Source organism: Callorhinus ursinus, unplaced genomic scaffold, assembly GCF_003265705.2.
Source record: "Callorhinus ursinus isolate GAN/ISIS: 27379988/994484 unplaced genomic scaffold, GSC_fseal_2.0 scaffold328, whole genome shotgun sequence".
Taxonomy (NCBI): domain Eukaryota; kingdom Metazoa; phylum Chordata; class Mammalia; order Carnivora; family Otariidae; genus Callorhinus; species Callorhinus ursinus.
Window position 1 is genome coordinate 1 of NW_027397383.1, and position 22,067 is coordinate 22,067.

The following is a 22,067-nucleotide window of genomic DNA, read 5'->3' on the forward strand; positions in this document are numbered from 1 at the left end:
TCACTGTAATAGTTGGTCCCCCGGGGGTGGGCAAGTCCTGTTCTGCTGTTGATGTTGTCTCCAGCGGTTGGAGTGTGTATTACAATCCCATAGGGAATTGGCAGGGGGGTTACAGTGGTCGGCAGGCTATTGTTATTGATGATTTTTATGGGTTGGTTCCATATGATGAGATGTGAGGTCTTATGGATAGGGTTCCTCATTAAGTGCCCGTAAAGAGTGCTTTTTCTGAGTTTAATAGTAGATATAGTTTTATTAATTTTAATAGCCCTCCTTTTTCTTGGTACCCCAATGAGCAGTACATTACAATGTTGCTGCATTTTACCCGTGTGTGGATGAGTGTTTGAGAACGGAAAATGTTGGCAATGCCTCTACAAATTGTACGCTGGAATATCCAAAGAATAAAATTGTATTTTTGACAAAAAAAATAGGAAGTATCCTCCTGTGATTCTTAGTTTAAACCAGGGGAGGGGGACTTTTTGTGGTATTGGTAATGAGTACCATAGTCCTTCCTAGGGAACATTATCAGACTCTATTGGGAACTTGGTCTTTGTTATTGTGGAAGAATCAGGAGTCGACAGATTATTTGTCTCCTGTTTCATTTTCCATGAACATTTCCACAATATTTGGTTTCACACCTCTGCCATTGGGAAATTATCCCAGATTTGGCAGCAGCTCACCCTTCTGTGTAAAGGGTATGTTTGAACCAAGAAAAAAGCAGCTTCTGGGTGACTGGGATACTCTAGGATCAGAATGCTGTTGGTAGGCAGTTACTGTGACCCTAAATTCTGAACAAGCTCCTGACACCCAGACTAAATAGATTTCAGATTTAGAAACTTCAGATAGAAATTTTCTGTCCATGATGATAACTAAAGAACACGTGTGATCCTTGAACCTAACTCTAACCCTTGACTTTAACCCTAAAAGCCAATGTGACCCTAAGCCCCAAACTGGAACCCTGAATCTCAAACCTGAAATTGATCCCCACACCCAAACTCTGAATCCAAGTCCTGAATCTAAGCCCTGAACCATGAACCCAAACCCTGAACAAGAACTCTGCGTCATGAGCCCTGAACCCAAACCCCAGCAAGAACTCAAACCCAAATGTGACCTTAAACTTTATCCCCTAAGCCCTAAGTCTTAAACCCTAAATCATAAGCCTAAAGCCCTAAGCTCTAATCCTAACCATTAACCTCACCCTCACCCAAAACCCTCACCCTCACCCTGATCCTAAACCCAAACCTTGATCTAGAACTATGACCCAAACCTGAACGTGAACCCAGACCCAAACCCTTGACCACACTTTGTTTATGCATTCACCATGGATGGGCATTTGCATGGTTTCTACCTTGTGATTATCGTGAACATTGTTCGGGTTTGGGGGCTAGGGTTAGGGTCTTGGGCTGGGGTCAGGACCAGGCTTGAGATCAAGTTTGGGTCAGAATCATGTTCAGTCAGGGCCAGGGTCATGTTCAGTGGCACTGTTTGGGTCAGGGACTGTTGTCATTCCGTATTGTTTCCAATTAATTGTTTCTTAGCTATTTTTGGAGAAGTTGGGGGGATATTGGGCTCCATTCAGCTTGAATTTTCAGAATTTAATGGCTTCAGCTGGACCCAGGGAGCCAGCAGGTGCTTCCATTGAACGGGGAGGTCACCTTGTCCTGCACTGCCTCCCCCGCCTGCAGAGGGCGCACGACCCCAGCTCCCGCCAGGAGCCCAGAGCCCGGCCAACGCAGCCGCCATGACAGGGGCGGACCTCCTCAGAACCTGAGGTGGAGGCTTCTGGGGGCCGTGGGGCGCGTCCACGCTGACAGGAGCCCGGCCTCCTCAGGCCCCGCCGTGGGAGGAGAAGGTGAGGAGAAGCCATCTGACCGGGGACTGCTGAGGGGGCCCGAGCTCACAGGACTCAGCGGAGGAAGGGCGGGTGCACAGTCCGTGGGGTGTCCGTGGCTCTGTGTGCGGTGACGTGGGGTCCCCGGGGTGCCGTGCGCGGGGCTGTCGGGGCTCCCCTCTCTGGCCTCGGATCCGCTCCGGCGGCCCCCGCGTCCGTGTTCACGCGCACCCGGATTCGGTTCCTGGGGCTGCTCCCACGGTCTGCGGTCCGGGAGCGGCCGCCCGCCGCTGTGCTCCTGCTCCCGCCGCCTCGGCCCCGCCGGCTCCTCCCCGCGTCCACACCCGCTTCAGGGTTGTTGGTTCCGTGTCTGCGAAGACCCCGCTGGAGGTCCGTAGCGACGGCGCGGACTCTGCGGACGGCTGGGGGAGAGTAGACATGTTCGCAGCGTCCGCTCTTCCCTGAGTGCAGGGTGTCTTCCTGGCGTGTCTCCCTCGACGTCTGCAGTCAGTGTCTCACGGGGTCAGAGAACAGGTCTGTCAGCTCCTGGGGACATGTATTCCTAGGTGTATGGTTCTTTTTTGTCTATTGGTTTTGTTCCTTGCCAACTTATCGAATTTATTGGTTCTGTTAAACTAAAAGTGCCGGTCGTTTTACCAGCAAAATGGGTTTATTTGGGAAGAGCAGAGACTTGCCATCCGGGACAAGCCAGCTCCGGCCACATCACGGACAAGAAAGGAAGGAGAGGAACAGTATGTCGTGGAGAAGGAGGAGGAAGCGGGGAGCGCTGTTCTGAAGGGAAGTCCGCCGGAGAGAAGCAGGCTTCAGGGTGACGGCGGTTCGCCCCCGCTGAGCTGCAGGGAGCGTGGAGTTCTTGGAGGAGAGGACACCTGTGTCCTCCGCTCCGGGGCCTGTGACTGATGGGTGTCTCCTGTGGAGGCTTCCAACCCTGGGTCTGTAACTGACGGTCGTTCCCGTCACTGACCCTGAGTGGTGGGCTCCCCCCTCTGGCCTCCCCTGCTGGCGTCCCCAGTCCGCTTTCCTGAGGTGCCCTTCTTGCATTTTCACAGTTCTAACCAGGTTTTGGGGGAGGGTTGTGGAAAATGGGAATTCCAGATCCTACGGCTTCTACTGCACCCAAGACACAGGGGCTGCTGATTTAATCCTCCCACGAGTCTCTTGCTACCATGTGGCCTCCTTCAAGGGCGAGTGGGCTCTCCACGGTGGGTGAACTGGATCTGGGAGGGCGTGGCCTCCATCACAGTTTGATGCCGTCTCTGCTTCAGTGACCTGGTGCTGACGTGGTTGTTTGAAGAATAGTGGACTCTGTGGTGATTTCCAAGTATGTAAACCTGTCACCGCAGCGCAAATACGCTTTATCTCCACACTCAGACCCCAGCTGTCATTTCCTTACCACATTTACCACTTCACACGGGGTGCTTCAGGGCATTTTACCCCAAACAGGGACACTGTCCCGCGGAACCACCACATACCCGTAAATGAGGAAATCATTACAGCTTCCACATTATAACGCAGACCACAGGCCCACTTCCACTGCCACCACCTGCCCCACATCTGAAATGTCCTTTTCCATTCAGATCCAGTTTTCTTTTTCTGGAACTGCTCCGAGACTTTCCCTTATTTTCACAACCCTGATGGATTTAAGGATTTAAAGATGGATTTCGAGCCATTTACAGACGGCTTTAATCTGAGTGGTATTTTCTGTCTGGCTTCTGTCACTTGGGCTGTTTTCAGTGTCCATCCACGTGGTGACATGCATCAGTCCTTCATCCACTTTTTCACCGTGACTAAACATAAATAACCTTTACCACCTAAACATGTCAGGTACACAATGCTCTGGCCTTGGCTGAGTTCCCACGGTTGTACCTCATTCTCCAGAACATGTTCATTCTCCCCGAGGGAGACTCTGTATGCATTAAACACCCAACTCCCCGTGATTTCTCTGGAGAAGGGTCTATCCAAGTCTTTGTCTATTTTAAAATTAGGTGGTCTTTTTGTTGAGGAGTTGTAAAAGCTCTTTACATATTCTGGACAACAGACTCTTACTAGATACATAATGTACAAATATTTCCTTCTGGGGGCTATCTTTTCACTTTCAGGATAGTCACTTCTGATGTACCAAGATTTTTAATTTTTTCCAACATTTGTTTTAATAGTGAGGGAGAGAGAGTGTGAGAGCAGTCGGGGGCAGAGGGAGAGGGAGAGAGACTCTCAAGCAGGCCCTACGCTCAGTGTGGAGCCTGACATGGGGCTTGATATCATGACCCTGAGATCATGATCTGAGCCAAAATAAAGTTAGATGCTTAACTGACTGAGCCAGCCAGTCGTGCTGAAAAGATTTTTAATTTTGAGGATATTATTTTATCTATTTTTTCTTTCTTTTCTTATGCTTTGGTGTCAGAGCTAAAAGCATTGCTAAATCCAAGGTTATGAAGATTTATCCCCATTTATTTCTTCTAGAGTTTATAATTTTACCTCTTACATTTAAACCTTTACTTATTTTGAGCTAACGTTTCTATGTGGAATGAGGTAAGGGTCCAGTTTCATTCCTCTGCACATGGATAACCAATTGTCCCCCAATGTAATGTTGTCCACCCTTGTCAAATTTCAGTGGACCATAGAAGAAGGGGTTTATTTCTGGTCTCACTTAAATCCCACTGATCTGTATGCATACCTTTTTAAAAGGGTATGCAGAACAATAAAAATTGTTATTTTATTTATTTAAAAATTTTTTAATTCAATTAATTAACATAATGTATTATTTGCTTCAGGGTGAATGCATACCTTTACGACAGTATCACAACGTTTTCTTGACTGTTGCTTTGTTATTAGATTTGAACTTTGGAAGTATGACCTTTCACCTTTGATTTTCTTTTTCAAGATTGTTCTGGCTCTCTTGTGGTCCCTTGAAATTCCATATGACTGTTAGGATTAGCTTGTGCATTTCTTCCCAAAGGCCTTTGTGAATTTTCTTGGGAACACATTGAATTTCCACATCGCCTTGTGTTCTACTGCCATCTTATTAATAGTATGTCTTTTCATCACCATGGGGTGTCTTCAGAATTATTTAGGTTTCCCTTACTTTCTTTCAGCAATGTTTTGTAACTTTCAGTGTACAAGATGTGCACCTTGATGACATCTATTCCTAAATATTTGGTTAATGTTGATGTTCCCTAAAATGGAATTGTTTTCTTAAATTCCTTTTTGGATGATTCATTGCTAGTGTATACAAATAAGAGAGATTTTGGGTATTGATATCTTGTCCTATAACTGCTGAATTATGTAACTGGCTGTAATCATTTTTTGTTGATTCTTTAGGAAGCTCTATATAAGATGATGTCATCCCTGGTCTCTGAATAGACAGAGTTCTAGTGTTTCCTTTCACATGTGGATGCCTTCTTTCTTGGCTTATCCTTCTGGGTAGAACTTTCAGTCCAATATTGAGCAACAGGTGAAAACCAGCATTCTGTCCTTCTTCCTGATTTCAGAGGAGAGCTGTCCATTTTGAGACTTAATCATGGTGTTTGCTGGAGATTTAATGAGAAAATTACTCCTTATTCCTCCTTTTGTGAGTATTTATATCAGCAACGGATGTTGGACTTTGGTTAGAACATTTTCTGCATCAATTAATATGACCACATGATTTATTAAAAATTCATTGTGCTGGGGGGATGTGTATACTCCCAGGAACAAAATAAAAGAACCCAAAATAAAAAAAAAATCATTGTGCTGTATAACATTGCTTGTTTCACTCTATTGAATAACCTTTGAGGTGTTTGTGCAGAGTCACTTGCTTAGGGTGCACAGTCTATTTATGAGCTCTTGGTTTTGCAATTCTTCTGATCTGCCTTCTTACATCTCTTTTAAGAAAGGTACAGGAATTTATTTTGCTGATTTTGTGGGGTTGGTAATAGTGGTTAGGGTTAGGGTTAGGGTTAGGGTTAGGAGTTAGGGATTAGGTTTAGGGTTAGGGTCTCCCTGTCCTCTGCTGCACAGAACCCATTCTCCTCTGTAACTAGAGTGATATTTTCAGGACATAACCTTTGGGCGTCTCTGTGGTCTGCTCCCCTCCTCCCCGTCCTCTCCAGCCTCACCTCTTCCACCATGCCCCCCCCCTTCTGTGGGCCACCCAAGTGTGTGGTCGTCCCACATGTGCCCTGGGCCTGACTACAAGCCTTTGCTTTTGCTCTGCCCTCTGCCAGGATCACTCTTCTATCCCCCTGCTTCATATCTGGGTTGTTCCCCCATTGGGGAACAACGCGTGCCCGCCTTCCCTGTGTGAGCGATTTACTAACCTGCCAGGTATGGGGCAGGCACAGGGAAGTAGCCTTAGCACATACGCAAAAACATCAGTCTCAGAGGGGCTCACCACACTTGCCTATAATGGGGGAGCTGCTGTCCTCACAGGGGGGAGCAGGTAGTACCCTTAAAGGGGGACCAGCCATGGGACATGGTTGGACAAGACTTCCAACCTTTTGGGGCCGGGGAGATGTAGACTGGACCTGGAAGCTCACACCCTTGGATTCAAGCCTGGGGCCTAAGCAAGCCCCCTCTTCTTCCTGGTGTCGTCTTTTGCATTCCCTGTCGATGGGCTGGACCTGATTCCTGATGTGGCAGAGTTTGAGGGTGACCCCTCCTAGGAATACCAGTGGCTTACTGAGCACCTTGTCAGCAGGATGCCCAGCAGCCTTCCAGGGAGGACCCTACAGGAAGTGGAGACAGGTCTGTGGGGGCCAGCGGCAGCCCACTCAAAGCAAAGTGGGACAGGTGGCCGGCCCTGCTGATCCTAGCCACTCTGTAAGACATAGAAATGAGGGCTGTGCCCAAAGGTGCTTCCCTCCTGGAAGGTGGGGATGGGATCTGCAGGGGGGGCGGCCAGTGGAGGGCACCTGCAGGGTTTGCCCAGGAGCTCAGCACAGGCGGAGTGTTCCTGGCTCCAGCATGCTGTGGGGCTGCATGGGTTTCCAGCCTCTGAAGCCTCAGGCTCCCCTTTGGAAGATGGGGTACTGATGGCCCCCATCTCTGGGAACAGGCATTAGGGAGGTCCTGCTGGCAGATTCCCTCAGGAAGGTCAGGAGGTGCCTGTTGCTTAAGGCAGCCCAGGGCCCACCCCCTTGAAGAAGTTGCACATGTCCATGGCCCCCAACTCTGGGGTCCTGCTGCCAGCCTCTGGCAGTGACCCTCTTCCTGCCCTGTCCACTGCCCCTGTGGATGCATGGTCTTCCCTGGAGCTGTTCTTGCAGACGGCAGAGAAGCACTTCATGGTGGGGCATGGGGTCAACTACTAGGTTTTCACCAATCAGCCGGCTGCCAGGCCCCGTGTGCCCCTCCCGGTGGGCCAGAGGGTGGTGGTCCTCATGGTGGACACAGGGTCACTTACTACGTCTTCACCGACCAGCTGGTTGCTGTGCCCTGTGGGCCACTCTGGGAGGGCCGGAGGGTGGTGGTCGTCGAGGTCCGCGGCGTCCTGCTCTGGCAGGATGTGTCCATGCGGCACATAGCGATGATCAGCCGCTTCCGTGAGCAGCGCTTCCTCTGTGACGTGGAAGACCTGGTGAGCGTGGACGTGGATGCGGGAATGAAGTTCTGGGACCATGTGGGCATGGAGATCCTGTCCCCCCTCTTTGGCACCCCACACCCCGGTTTCTACTGGGCAGCCCATGAGGATTTTAGCTACGAGAGCTGGACACAGTCCCAGACCCACATCCCCAGGGACCAGGGCAACTTTTACTACATGGGGGCCTTTTTTGGGAATTGGTGGTGGAGGTTCTCTGACTGACCTCGGCCTGTCACCAGGTGATGGGGGTCAACTGGGCCAATGGGATTGAGGCCATGTGGCCCGATAAGTGCCACCTGAACAGGTACCTGCTGGGCCACAGACCCACCAAGGTGCTGTCCCTGGAGGACCTGTGGGATCCACAGCTGCTGGGCTGCCCCCCCCTCATTCCCCAGGTCATGAAGAAGCTGAGATCCATGGCTGTGCCCAAGAATCACCAGGACACCCAGAACTCATGAGGCGCTGTCCCCGGAGGAGTTGTGGGACCCGCAGCTGATGGGCTGGCTCTGGTCATGAAGAAGCTGAGATTCGGGCCATGCCCAAGAATCACCAGGACAGACAGAACTCATGAGGGGCTGCCCCCAGAGGCCATGCAGGACCCACGGCTGCTGGCCTGGCCCCTGGAGGACCTGCAGGACCTGAGGCTGCTGGGCTGGCCCCCCATCATTCCCTGAGTAATGAAGAAGCTGAGATTTGTGGCTGTGCCCAAGAGTCACCAGGACATCTGGAACTCACGCGGGGCTGTCCCCGTCTCCATCAGGTGGTGCTGCCTTGAGTGGAGCCATCAGAGCAGATTCCTACTTCTGTCCCCTTGAGGGAAACAGTGGAACCCAGCACTGCTTGCACGGGCACGCCAGCGCCCCAAACACTCCTGCGCACAGGAGGCCTGCCTGGGGGCATAAGTTCCTCTCTTTGTGGTCACTACATTTTGATTATTTCTGGGTCCTTTACAGCTGTGAATGGCTCCAGTTTTATGTCAGATGTTTTTCTGTGTCAATGCTGAGCAACCATCTTAAGAAGAACTATTGAGTGAAAAGGTTTTCTCCATGGTTCTAAACAGACATTGCCTGTTGGGGCTGGCAGCAGTCCTGTAGCAGGCATGGACCCAGAACGGGTGCTGGCTGGGTCTTCCCTCCCAGTCCTTACACCTCACCGCAGCCAAGGGGCTTCAGGGTCAGGGTGCGCTGAGCCACCTCTCAGACTCCCCAGTGCCCTCACCACCAGAGGCCTTGGCTGTGGCCACTAGCTCCCCCTCCAGGAGCGTGGAGCCCTCTGGGCTATATAAGGTTCCTGCCTTGGTTTTAAATGGCTATTTCTGTGCTGGTGTTTGTGAAATGTGGGCACTCGCTCTGTCTGGATGCGCGTCCCCTTGGGATTCCTCAGTGCCCACCAGTGGGTTTGCACTTGTGCACTTTCTCTGGACCAGCTGCCTGCACTGTGTCTTAGCAAGCATTTACTGAGCTCAGTCACTCAACAAGGGGCAGAGCATGAGAGCGAGAACTAAGATACAGGCTCCCTGCTCCTAGGACCTCCAGGGACTCGCAATGGCCCCGACTTCCTGAGTCACTTCTTTTACCCATGAGACCCTAACCCCCCACTCCCCTTTCCCAGCCCCGGCACCCAGCAGCTCCTTCCACCTCTTTGAATGGGAGTGCTCTCCATCCCTCACAAAGTGGGGTCCTCTGGTGTTGGTCCTTTAGGGACTGGGTTATTTCACATGGCATAATGGCCTCAAGGTCTGTCCCTGTGAGCCTAAACCTGACCCACTTTCCCCCCAAAGTGTGGCTCAGCCCTCTCCTGTCTGAGCCGAACCTCCTCAGGCCCCTCTGCTCCCCTCACCTTCCTCCTCAGCCTGAAGATGGTCCCAGCCAATCTGTAGCTTTGAAGACCTGTTCAGGCCGGATGCCAGGCACATACCCCAGGGGCTGGGGCCTCACCTATACCCCATCTGTCCACGTCAGGTACCTGCCCCCCTCCCTCAGCTGACCACCTGCACCTCCCACAGGTGTCCCCATCTCAGGAGAGGGAAACACCAAGTCCAGACCCGTGGAGTCCTCTGGGACTTCTTGTTTGCTACCAACTTTCCCAGTAGTGAAGTGGTTACTGGAGGACATTCAATGTCCAAAAGATTTAAAGGCATACGTGAGTCTCTGCTGCCTAAGGCAATGGATAACAGTTGGGGCAAATAGAAACCAAGCAGAATCACCGGAAGAAAGGCTGAGGAATGAGGAGCTTTAGGGAGGAAGGGTCTGGAAGCTTTGACCTTTCCTGACCTTCAGATGCTCCTCAGTTACTCCTGTGCCTCTGGTATCTTCCTGGAACCCTGACATGGCTGTTTTTAGACAGCTTGTCTAGCAGTACCCTCAGTTTCTGGGAAGCAGATTTGCTGGAATCCTCAGTGTGTCCTCCTGCCCCACCAGGATCGTGTTTTGAAGGTGCTTCGTCCGGGCATCTGAAGAGTCAACACTGTGGGTCTGTGACCTCGAGGGATTCTGAGCAGAACTGGTGGGATGGGAGGGCTGCAAGGCCCAGAGGCAGGTTTCCAGAAAGCCGACTGGGGTCCGCGGCATCCTACCTTTTTTGAATCAAAGCCCTGAGATCTTTAAAATGCCAGCAGTGTTACAGCATGAGCCAGAAAAGCAAATGTCCCTTTGTACCCAACCCCACCTGAACTATTGGACGTTTCTTGTCACTTGAGCTGAGGTCAAAGGTTTGGGAGTCAGGGCTTGAGGAGGGTCCTGGGCCAGACTTTGTATTTGGGAGACAAAGGCCATCCAGACAAGCTTGTGCTGAGCCTGAGGAGGGGGGTCTGTGTGGAGACCCCAGTTGCAGGCACTGCTGTCCACAGATGACCCCTCAGCCTGCCCCAGTGCACCTGCTGCTGGGGGAGAGCCTGCCCTCTCCTCTCTGGCTGAGGGCTCTCTCCTAGACCAGGTGCCTCCTTCGCTGCCAGCCATTGCCATCCTGCAGCCTGGGAGGGTGGATAACCTGAGTTCCTCCAGCTGCTGGGGGAGCACCTGCCCCCTCCTCTCTGCCTGAGGGTTCTCTCCTGCATCAGGTGCACCTCCTCTCCTGTCAGTCACTGTCAGCCTATAGCCTCAGAGGGTGGATACCCTGACAACCCCCAGCCCTGGGGACAGAGCCAGTGTGACATGGTCTCCCAACAGGCCTGTACGCCAGGATGCCACAGTGCTCACTCTCCTCCTGCAGGCTCACTGTGCCACATCCTCCCTCAGTCTCCCTGGGCCCAAGTCTTCCTCTGTTCGCAGACCATCCTTGACCCAGGCTCCACACGCTGGGACTGGGAGCAGGTCGTCTGGACCTTCTGGAATCTCGCTTCCGTGCCCGTGACATGGGCACAGTCTGTCCTCACAGACTGCTCAGAGGAGACCCAGCACAGGAAGAGCCAGGCCACGGCAAGGGAGATGGCAAGTGACCCCAGAGGGAGCACACAGTCCTTGCAAAAAGCACTGGGCTCACAGGACCCAGCGTGGGATGTGGGTGTCAGGCCAGGGGGCACAGGGAGTCCTGGTGGGGGTGGCCCTGGCGGGGAGGACACGGAAGGGTCCCAGAAGAGGCAGGAGACAAGGAAGATGACAGGACAGAGCTTCCCAAGGAGGTTGATGGAAGGATCAGAGAATCGCAGAGACCCTTGGGAAAACTCAGAGACCCTGGAGATGTTCGCTGAAATGCTGGCATTTGGTCTGAAAAGTTGGGTCACAACACCGCAGTCGACACTGGATGATTTACTCTTTGTTGGTTCTAGGAATCAGTAGGTACCTGCCAGTAGAACTCACATTGCATGAAGTCTAGGATATACTTACTTTTCATCACTTTTCAGGACTAGATTTTTCTAGAGGAAGTGCTAAGCTTGGGTCTTCCATTCTTTTCTTTGTGCAACTGGCCTGTGTTTTCAGGAGCAGATTCCTGGTGCTCATCACCACTGCTAGACCTGAGGACTGCATCCGTCACCTCCCACAGTGGACATGACCATGTGGGTTGGTGGGTGCTCACTGATGAAGCCCCAGTGCTCAGTACACAGCAGGGACCCCGGATCCTCTGCTGAATGAGGGAGGAAGGAGGGAGGGTTGGAGGGAGGGAGGGAAGGGGAGGGAGGGTTGGAGGTGGGGAATGAATGAGGGAGAGAATGAATGAGGGAGGGAGTAAAACCACAGAAGCTCGGTCCATAAATCAGGAGTCCTTATTTGGGGTGAAGTCCAAGGACATCACAGCCCGGGCCCTAGATGGTGGCTCAGGGCACGTCCACCTGTCCTCCCAGTGCTGACCTTCCTTCTCCTTGGACCCGCTGTCATCCTGGATCCTCTCCCCCTCCTCCTCAAACAATACTCAATGTTCCCAGGGGCAGGGTGGCAGGAGGGGTGGGTCTTAGGAGGGGCTTCCCAGATCCTGTGCCCCGGATGACACCGGGACAGTAGCTACAGGGCATTCTATCATGAGACCTGGAACCGTGGATCCCATCTATCTCCTTGGGCATTAGTGTTGTTCCATTCCCTGCTCTCTCCAGCACCGCTGTGATGAACACTCCTGACAATACGTGTGTGAAAAACCGAGCCAGAGTTTCCGGGGCTGAGGCCGAGGCTGAGGATGGGTGCACCTGTGGCCTGGGATGGGTGCTGCTCACTGTTCTCCCAGACAGGGGTGCCTGTCACCGTTCTCTCCAGGGGACCTGTACTTCCTCACGTTCTCCCCAGGGCTGCTGGTCCCCAGACCAGACACCTGCCAGTCTGAGGCTGACCAGCGCTGCCTCCATAGGGTTCCCTTTGCCGGAGTCCTTCCCCAGGAGCTCCCGCATCTCTGACACATATTCCCTGCGTGCCTATCCTTCCGCCTTGGACTTGCATGCGTTTGGTCTCCGTCCCTGTGGAACCCAGAGACTTGGAGCATGGTTTGGACCAGAGTCAGGCGAAACCTTTCTCTGGCCTTAGGTTGTAAGCAATGCTTTTGCCCTTTGTGGTGTGTCTTCCAGCTTTCTGCATTTCCCTGGTTTCTGTGTGGGTCACATGAGGAACCAGCCCTGTTCTGTCTGGGGTCAGGCTGTGGTGTCCCAGCAGGACCAGGGGTCTCAGCCCCGAGATTGTGCCCACCATTCCCTTTAGAAATTATAATCTATGTAATCTATGATTACATCTGATGTGTAATCCATCAGGGATGTCAATATCAAATAAGGGACATTTTATGACAAATAAACACAGAAGAAAACGAGTCCCCTTCGAAAATAGGGGGCAGACACAAAGGCCCCTATTGTGTGATTCCAATTACAGAAATATCAGGAATAGGTAAAGGAACAGAGAGAGAAAGCAGCTTAGGGGTTGCCATGGTCTGGGCTGGAGGAGAAACGGGCAAGGAGGGCTTCTGGTTCGGGGATTCCTTTGGGGAATGAGATATTCTGCGGCAATGTTCTGGGGTGTGGTGGCACAGCGTTGGGCTTGTACTTAATGCTCATGATGTGTTCAATTGAAAACAAGTAATTTTATTTAAAACAAATAATACACAGTATATAAGACATGGAAGGATAAAATAACAGTTAACATGTACCAGAGAGAAAGAACACAGGGGGAGGGAATGAAACAATCATGCGGAGTCTCGGGTTCCAGCGATGGAACTAAGGGTAATTGTACAAGGAGTTCTCCCTGCAGGGCTGGGGGCTCTGGATGTGGCTGTGGGAGCCCTGCAGGAGCAGGAGCAGGGGCAGGGGTTAGGATAGTGGCAGGAGCAGGGGCTGCGTTGGGGGAAGGGGGAGTGGCAGGAACTGTAGCAGGGGCAGGGGCTGGAGCAGGAGCAAGTGCCAGTTCTTCCTCGACAGCGCAAGGCTCTCCGTGGGCAGGTGCCAGGTCACCTGCCAGCTCCTGGTCTCCTCCTGAAGTCACTGCAGGCACCACTCCTCCCTCCAGATGCAGCTCTAGCTCCTCAGGTGGTGGAGCAGCTGTGAGAGGAGAAAAGCTCACCCCTGTGCATGCTCTCTGTGGGCCTTTGCAGAGACAGAGCCCAGCCCAGGGCCTCCCAGAGAATCCACAGCTGGGTAGGACCCCTCACGGGGACGTCTCCCCAACTGCAGTCCACCTGCTGTGTTCTCTGTGTCCACTCGTTGCTCCTGGCCCCACACCAGCCTCTGGGGGCTCCTCCCTGTGGGGCCAGCACCGACCCATCCCCACACACCATAAACACCCAGCCCCAGCCTTCTCACCCTTGGCCTCGGCCTCTGTGGGCTCCGGCTCCTGGACCACTGTCTGGTGAACAACCACCTGGGACAGTGGTCCAGGTGGTGTCGGAGGTCTTGCCTGGCAATCTCCAGCACCTGTTTCTCGGGATGCCTGTGGGGTCAACCCCTCTGTCAGGGAGGAGGGCATGTCCACCAGCTGTCTCTCCATGCCCTCCGTGGCCTTCTGCAAAGACAGGGATTGGTGGCCGGCCCCGAGGCATCACAGCCCTGCCCGGCCATCCACACTGTCCTCCTGCCCAGTCCCCTTGCTGCTCCCAGTTCAGACACAGACCTGTGTGTGCACAGCCCTGCATTCAGGGTGCAGTGACTCATCGCTGCAGGGCTATTGGGATAAACCTTGGGCAGAACGGGCAGCGCCCACACACCCCATCCCACACTGCCAGGCTTGACCTTGAACATGACCTGCCCACTGGGTATCTGATCCTCATCAGTCTGCTCCTGCTCGGGGTGGCCCCACCCTGCATGACCCCTCTTTACACACACATACACACATGCACACACACACACACAGACACACACACCCATCCACACACGTGCACCCACACACACACTCACTCACACACGCACACACACACAGGGAGGGCACCTGGGGCTACACAGGTCATCAGAGCGAGTGGGGCTGGGTGGCTGGCCTTGGGCCTCCTGCTGTCACCTTTCTGTCCTTCTGGCCAAATGGCCAGAGGCGGTGGGGAGCCCTGACATGAAATCCGCAGCGGGGAACAGCGTCTGCAGGGCGCGCTTTCTTCCGCCTGCAGCCTCCGGACTTCAGAAAGCAGCATGTGAACATCTTGGTTTGAGGATTTCCAACAAAATGAGCTGGGCAGGGGGCTGTCTGTGGAATGTGGGTGCCTGGTTATTGGGGTTCCAAATTCTGTTGGGCTCTGTTGTCAGGGAAGTGAAGTCACCACTGCCTGGGGTCCCCTTACCCAACTTCTTCCTCACACAAGAGCCCCCCGAAGGCCCCCCTCCCTCGGCTACTCAATGCTCACCCTCCCTGCATGCCCCATCCATACAGTGACACCCACACAGCCCACCCACAGCCCCCGGGAGGCCTGGGTGCAGCCGGTGTCCCTGCTGTGAGGGCACAGAGCTGGGTTCAGACCGGACTCCTTGCATGACCAGGGCTATGACCCTGGACAGACCCTGTGCCTCTCAGGGCCTCCCCAGGCTCCCCATCTGCACATCGGGGTGTTCTGGCTTCTACTTCTAGGGACACCATCAGGGGTAGGACCTCTACACATGTTCCATACCTGCCTTCACAGGAGGCTGGTGCATACGTGGCAATGCAAGGATGAGCCAGGAGCTGGACTTGGCATGGAACACAGCTCAGAGGGGCTTGGGTCTGCTCTGGGGTCCAGGCAAAGCCACCCCCCTCCTGCCTGTGTCCCAGCCCCCGTGGGAAGGTAGTAATGAATGGATTCTGACCTTGTCCTCTCACAACACAGACTTCCAGGGCTTCCCATTAGGGTTAGGCTCAGGTCCCTGGGCCTCGTCTGTGCCTGTGTGCTGGGCAGTCCCCACAGTGGCCCCTGGTACCCCTGAATCCTGGTCACACATCCCTGTGGAATCCCCTCCCCTCCAGGGTGGATGGCCTGTGGGACGGCGCTCTCAGGAATAGAATGGCACAAAATGCCGGGATGTCATTTCCAAGCTGGTGGAGGAAAGTCTATGACTTCTCCTGGTTCTCTCTGTCCTGTGTTCATTCTCTGTCTCCTTCTCTGTCTCTGTGTCCTTGTCTCTCACAGGAGCAGGATCTGTGGGTTCCATGGGCGATGTGAGAAACCACAGAAGCTTCCCTTGTCCCCGTTTCCCTCTCCGGTCCTGGTGCTCCATTCCTTCCTAAGGCCTCCTCCCCCTGACAAGAGCAGTGATTCTGGATCCTCTTCCACATGGGGACCCTGAGGCTGCAACAAGGAGGGCCCTGACCTTGGTCTCCAGACTGGTGGCCCAGTGCTCTGCCACGTTCTGTGTACCCAGGTCCTCAGCCCCCCAAGCCTCCAGTCTGTCCTCTGCTGAGAAGGACCTCGAGGGAGTACAAAGCATTTCCCCAGCACTGGGAGCACAGTGGGTCAGGGATGGAGATCCAAGGCCAACAGTCTCTTCTACAAGCCTGTGGGACCCTTGGGACACTGCATCTCTGCAGCACAAGTGACAGCAGAGTAAGTTGAGACCTTTTGTGCTATAGCCCTCTGGACTTGGGGCTGAGTATCTCTTCCTACTCCCAAGTGCCCAGGGTGGTGGTGGACAATGGAACCCAGACCCTGTCTTTTCCCAGTGCCCTGGTAACCCCCTGGGGCCATTAGGGACCCCTGACCATCAGCCTGGCCTGTCTCCCCTCCCCATGCTCTGGATTTGGGTCCTTGCCAGGAGTCCTGATGCCCTGCCCCATGGCCCAGCTGTACCCAACCTCTTTCTTCTTTCCCCCTTGTCCCCCACCTCGCTCCCTGGGTGTCCTCCCCTTCTGACCCCCAGGTGGGCAGTCAGAGTGGTGTGTGTGTGTGGGGGGTGTGCAGGTGCAAATGCTTCTACGTGCCTGGGGATGCCAAGGTCATGTCCCCACATGGGATATGGTGGGTAGCTATCCCTGAAGATCTGAGGGGCTCTCACAGCCAAAGCGAACCTCATGGGAGGGTTGGGGCTGGCCTAGGACTGGAGAGCAGCCCTGCTTCTTGAGCTCTGCACCCCTCATTTGTCTTGGGCCAGTGCCTGCCTCTCTTGACCCAGGTTCCCAACTGTCCCTGAGGGTTGGACATGGAAATGGTTGAACGTGGCCGCTCCTCCAGGGGTAGGTGGGGGACAGGTGCACCAGCTACCCAGGCCTCCCCAACGAGAGGGCCAGCCAGGTGTGTCATGGCCAGGTGTGCAAAGGGGACCTGCACACAGCACCTGTACGGCGAACCAGCCCTGCAGCAGATGTACATGGCTCTGCACCTGACCGGTCCCCCACATTCCCTCACCACAGCCGACTGCTCTGTGACCCCAAAGTCCGCTGGGCCCCGCAACCACGCCCACCCTGGGCGGCAGGCCTTAGGGTGCAAGGCCAGGTGGGTAGGACATCTGGGGACGCACAGGTCATTGAATACCCACCATCCAGCTGGCCTGGAATGCAGACTCCCTCTCAGGGTCCAGCTAAGTGCAGGGCAGGGCCAGAGTTCCTGGAGGTATCAGTGGTGGCCGACTCAGGACAGGGAGATCAGTCTGCCCCTTCTCCTTCTCCTCTCCTCCTTCTGCCTTGTCTTCCTGGCAGGACCTGGGACGGACATCCAGCCTGTCCCTGGCTGCAGCCCTGGCTGGGGTCAGAGGGGCGGGAAGGAGGCTGGGGAGGAGGGGCCCACCAGCAGGATGCCCGAGTGTGAACGGGGTTGTTACTGTAATGAGGGACCCCGTGGGCATTCAGGGATTTCAGCCCTTTTTAGACATTAGCAGTGGCCCCAGGACTCGGCCCCTGCCCCATCCTTCACTCTCCGCAAGGCCCTGCATCCTCCCCAGCCCAATCCTGGTCCACAGCCAGTCCTCCCTCCGGCCCCAGGAAATCCAGGGGCTCTGGGGGTTGCAAAATCATTACAAGCTGGAACCGAGCCATCCCTATGGGGCCTGGTTCCGGGTCCTGCAGCCCCACAGTGAGGAGAGGTGAGGCCAGGCAGGAGCGGGGAGGGGGCAGAGTGGACTCTCCCTGGGGGCCATGGCTCCCTGTTCAGTGCAGACCCTGCTGTGTGCTGGCCCCTAAGGCACCCAGATCCCAGCTCCCAGGCAGGCTCCGGGAGGGAGACCAGAGTTGGTTCTTGCTAGCTCAGATGTGTCACTCCGTCCTGTAGCTACAGCCTGTCCCACCAGCTGAACTCCCCCTCCTAGTCGGCCAGCTCACCTTCAGGGTCAAGAACAGGCCATCATGAAGGTCAGGGGCCAGTGTGTGGCTGGTCAGGCAGGGGAGGGCTCGCTCTGGGCTCAGGGAGTCTCTGGCTGGTGTAGCAGGGGCTCTGGAGGGCCGGCCTTCCAGATTCTCTGCTGAGCAGCCCTGGGTTAGGGTGAGGGTTAGGGTTAGGTTGAGGGTGAGTGTGAGTTTTAGGGTTAGGGTTAGGGTTTATTGTTAGGGTTTAGGGTGAGGTTGAGGGGGGAGGGTGAGGGTTAGGGTTAAGTGTAGGGGTAGGTGTAGGGGTTAGGGGTAGGGGATAGGGTTAGGGTTATTGAACGGGTTAGGCTTAGGGTACAGGTTAGGGTTAGTGTTTAGGGTTAGGGTTGAGGGTGAGGGTGAGGGGTCAGGGTGAGGGTTAGTGGTAGGGTAGGGGTTCGGGGTAGGGGTTAGGGTTAGGGTTAGGAGATGATGGCTCCTGATACTCAGGTAAAGATATATAAGACCTACTGGATATTCAGTTGAAGAGCATTGACCTCCTGAAAGTTATGGGAGCTGAGAAAGTGCGACATTCAGTTAGAAAGTTAGTAGGAGAATAAAGCTCATTTGACAATCTGAAAATTCATAACACTCAGGATGAAGCTATGAGGTGTCCTGACACGCTGGCAGGCAAGGGACAACGTCTTGATCCTCAGATTGTCTGGTGGAGAACTTACACTCAGAGAGACGAGGGAACACTGCCCTTCATGCAGGTGGAGGTGTGACCTCCTCACACTCCTACAGGAAGGTGAAACTTCTTAACATGCAGGTATGTGAGGTGAGCATTTGTCATCCTCCCGTTGGTGAGATGCCGTCTCCTGACAATCAGAAAAATGAAACCTCAGGATATTCAGGTGATTGTGGTGAGAATTCCTGACCCTCAGGTATAGGAGACACATTTTCCTGCATGTAGGTCCCAGAGAGGAGACCTGGAGACACTCAGGTAGGAAACACCAGACCCTGTGATACTCAGCAGTGAATAGAAAGTTGGGCTTTGTAGTCCTAAATTAGAGAACTTCAAAGTGGCTCTTTGAAAAGTGTGCTGATAGTATGTACTTGGAAGAGGGAAAGACAATTTGCCCTACACGGGTTTAAGGATCGATTAATCTGGTGAGCCCGACACCCTGTCACCATTGACATGCTGCATCATCTTGACACAGAGGGACAGAGCTGCCCCTCAACCCATGATTTGGAATAGGAACTGTGGTTGCAGCTTGCATGAGGGGCAGACCCTGACACTGCACAAAACTGGATCCTCAGATAATACAGAACCTTCGAAGGGTAACTGGGAATGAAGATCCTGGCCTTGGGACATAGGGAGGGGGCTGCACATAAGCCCCCATCACCCGAGGGGTGCAGAGGAGCCAGTACAGAAAGCTGGGATCTTGTTTCAGCCTGAACCAGTTAAGCTAAAGGGCTCCTGCCTAGCCTGACTATTGGGGGGGTGTGGGGGTGATGTAACCATGCTGATTGGTCAGGAGGCCACAGAGCTTTGTGAGGTCACTGGGCTTCCAGGCCAGGCTGGGGAAGGAGTATGATAGAGGTGCTGCCAACTGCCATTCTGCTGGCCTTGGCAGTGTCTGTGGTTGCCAATGATAATGCCATGTGTGAGTAAGTGTCACGGACACCTCCATGGGGTGGAAAGAGTGTCTTCTGAATAGCAAGCCCCATCCAGTCTCCCTCTGTCCAGGGCTAGGAAGGAGGCCAAGCTTTGGCCTTAGTAGTCCCCTGGGTCTCAGGGGTGTGACCCACATCCCCAACTCAGACCATCCTTGCTCCCAGCTTCATCAGCCAAGAGACGCCAGGGCTGACCCCGGGCTTCTTTGCCTCCCATAGCACAGATGCTGGGGTCCTTCCCTCACCTAGAGACTGACCTCACTGCCTCTTGCACATCAAGTCCCAATTTTTAGAAACCCCTTTCTTCCCACAGATACTGAGGTGCCCCACCTGTGGCTGACCCCAAAGACCCCAGGGTATTGTCTTGGCATTCTTCTAGGGTCCCGCCTCCACCTTAGACGCTGACTGTCCCCAAGGTACCCCCAAACTCTTGTGGCCTCTCCCCAGTTCCCAGAACTTCCATCCCTGGACCCCCGCTCCTCCCCACACCTGGGATCACTGGACCTGCCTTGGCTATTCTCCCTCCTGCCACCATCCAACCCCACACTGCAGCCCCAAGGGCCCTGTGGCTGTTTCCTGAGTCTCCCGTCCAGAATTGGCTCTAAAGACCTCAAGCCATTACATCTCTCTCTCCACCTCTAGCCTCCCCATCTGCCTCAGGATTTCCCATATTTCTAGGGCCCTTATCATCCATCCTGCTTCCTATGGCGCCTTCTTTCCTCGCCTTGGGGCTACACCCGCAAGACCCCAGAACTCATACTCCTCAAAACCAGTTCCTGAAGCCTGCAGCTTCCGGCTTCCCTACCACCCTGACAGCGCCTCTCCTCAGCAGCTCCCCCTTGGACCACCCACACTCCCAGTTGCCCCACTTTGCCCAGCCCCCTAGCCCTGATTTCCCCATCGTGCAGGTGCGAGGACAGGCTGTGCCCTTCTTGGTTTGAACTCTGCCCCTGGTCTCTCCCCAGTGCCCCCTGTGGGTTACGGTTCAGGCAGAACCCACCGGGAAGTGGCCGTATCATCGGAGGACAGGATGCAACAATCGGGGCCTGGCCCTGGATGGTCAGCCTCCAGGTATTCATGTCCCATAATAACTGAAGGTACCATGCGTGCGGAGACACCTTGCTGAACTCCCATTGGCTGCTTACTGATGCCCACTGCTTCCTCTCCAAAAAGTACGTGTGGGAGCGCATGAAGGGAGGTCTTCAGAAAGGATCTTCCCAGAAAGGAACATTCTCCAGGGCTCTCTGTGCGCAGTCTCCCCGGGGCTCTGGGTCTTGTGGCAACCAGACCGCGAGTGGGTGGGCCCAGGCCCTTGCTGAGGGAGGGCTCTGAGGATCATGGTCACCAGAGATTTCTGTCGAGCCTGTCCTTTCTGAGGATGACCTGGCTTGCCTCTGTGCCCACAGAAAAGTATATGACTGGAGACTGATTTTTGGAACAAGGGAAATTGTGTATGGGAACAATAAGCCAGCGAAACCGCCTCAACAGGAGAGATATGTCGAGAAAATCATCATTCATGAGAAATACATCCCCAGTTTAGAGCACAATGACATCGCTCTCATGAAGATCACCCCTCCTGTTCCCTGTGGGCAATTCATTGGAATGGGCTGCCTGCCCCAATTTAGGGCGGGCCTACCTGGAGTTCCCCAGGCCTGCTGGGTGACTGGCTGGGGATTCTTGAAAGAGATAGGTGAGTATGGGAGGGGCTCTCACAGGGGTAGGGGCACTGCTGGTCATTCCCTCAGTGGTCTCTGAAGTGCAGGGGCCATATATGGTGCCTAGTGGTGATGTGCACCAGAATGCGGGGCCCTGTCCCCTTTTAGAGTGGGAGAAACTAGCAGCCGAGTCCCCTGTCCAAAACCTCACCACTGATGACACGTGTGGTCACCGGGTGGAAGGGTGCATGCAGCCCCAGGAAAACCTGGGCATTTTTCGAATGGGGTATGGGCTGTGGCTCTATCTGGGGCCTGGAACCCCAGTTGCTACCTTCTGGAAATGGGGGATTGTCTCCTGAAATGGCACTTGGAGAAGAGCTCAAGATGGGGTTTTGTGGTTGCGGGCCAACTCCTCTCCTCTCTGGACATCCATTTCCCCATCTGTGAGTGGAAGGGCCATGTCACATGGTCTCTGAGCTCTGACACTGCAGAGCCCAGCCCTCTAGACCTCAGTGAACCTCTGCTCCCCGACCTCGCTGGTCACAATGCGAGAATCCACCCTCCCCATCCGAGTGACTACGTTTTCTCTGGAGAGAGGGGACAGGGTTCTTGGCAGGCCAGCAGTGGGCAGCAAGGGTATGACGAGTAGGTTAGGCCTTTCAGCTTTCCACAGGTGACCACATGGACTTTTTACCCAGTCACATTGGGGATGAGAAAAGAGACTGAAAGCTCTTCTGTCCGTTGATAATGGAAAACTGAGGGCTCCTAATTCCTGAAATACTTTACCTGTCTTAAATATTTTCATTTTTTCAAAAATATTGTTGGATATAAATTTGTGTTAATATAATGCAAAATGTTATGGTTTAGAGAAGAAAGAATCAAAAATGTTCACTAGCCCCATCAAGAATACAAGGATGTTCCAGGGTCATGCTCTCTTACATTAGAAGTACACACTGGTTCCAGACTCTGGCCCTATCTCACTGTGACAATGTGGTCTTCATCCGCTTTGTCTTTTAAACCTGGGATGACTCATATGTGATATAAGACCAAATAAATCTCAAATACTTAACTCTATATTCTTTTCACATAAATCACTTAAGCAATATGATGATAACATAGCCACCTAAGAAATACTCCCAATTGAGAAAATGCATGTCAGATGCATAATAGAATTCACACTACATAATGATCAAACTGAAATGTATCTCTTTAAATAGTAATTGCATATTTTCCTTTTCAATATAAGTTGTAGGAAACTC

At 53.7% G+C, this 22,067-nt stretch overlaps 1 protein-coding gene and 1 pseudogene across 1 annotated transcript; both read left to right on the forward strand.

Moving 5' to 3' along the window:
• The first annotated feature begins 1,774 nt into the window (after nt 1-1,774).
• Nucleotides 1,775-22,067, forward strand: part of LOC141372019 (melanoma-associated antigen 8-like) — a 32,670-nt pseudogene continuing 12,377 nt past the window's right edge.
• LOC112813806 (histo-blood group ABO system transferase-like) lies at nt 6,979-7,864 on the forward strand. Its single transcript, XM_073890475.1, is given in 3 exon segments — nt 6,979-7,120; nt 7,216-7,602; nt 7,605-7,864. Coding segments are annotated over 3 exon segments (789 nt in total).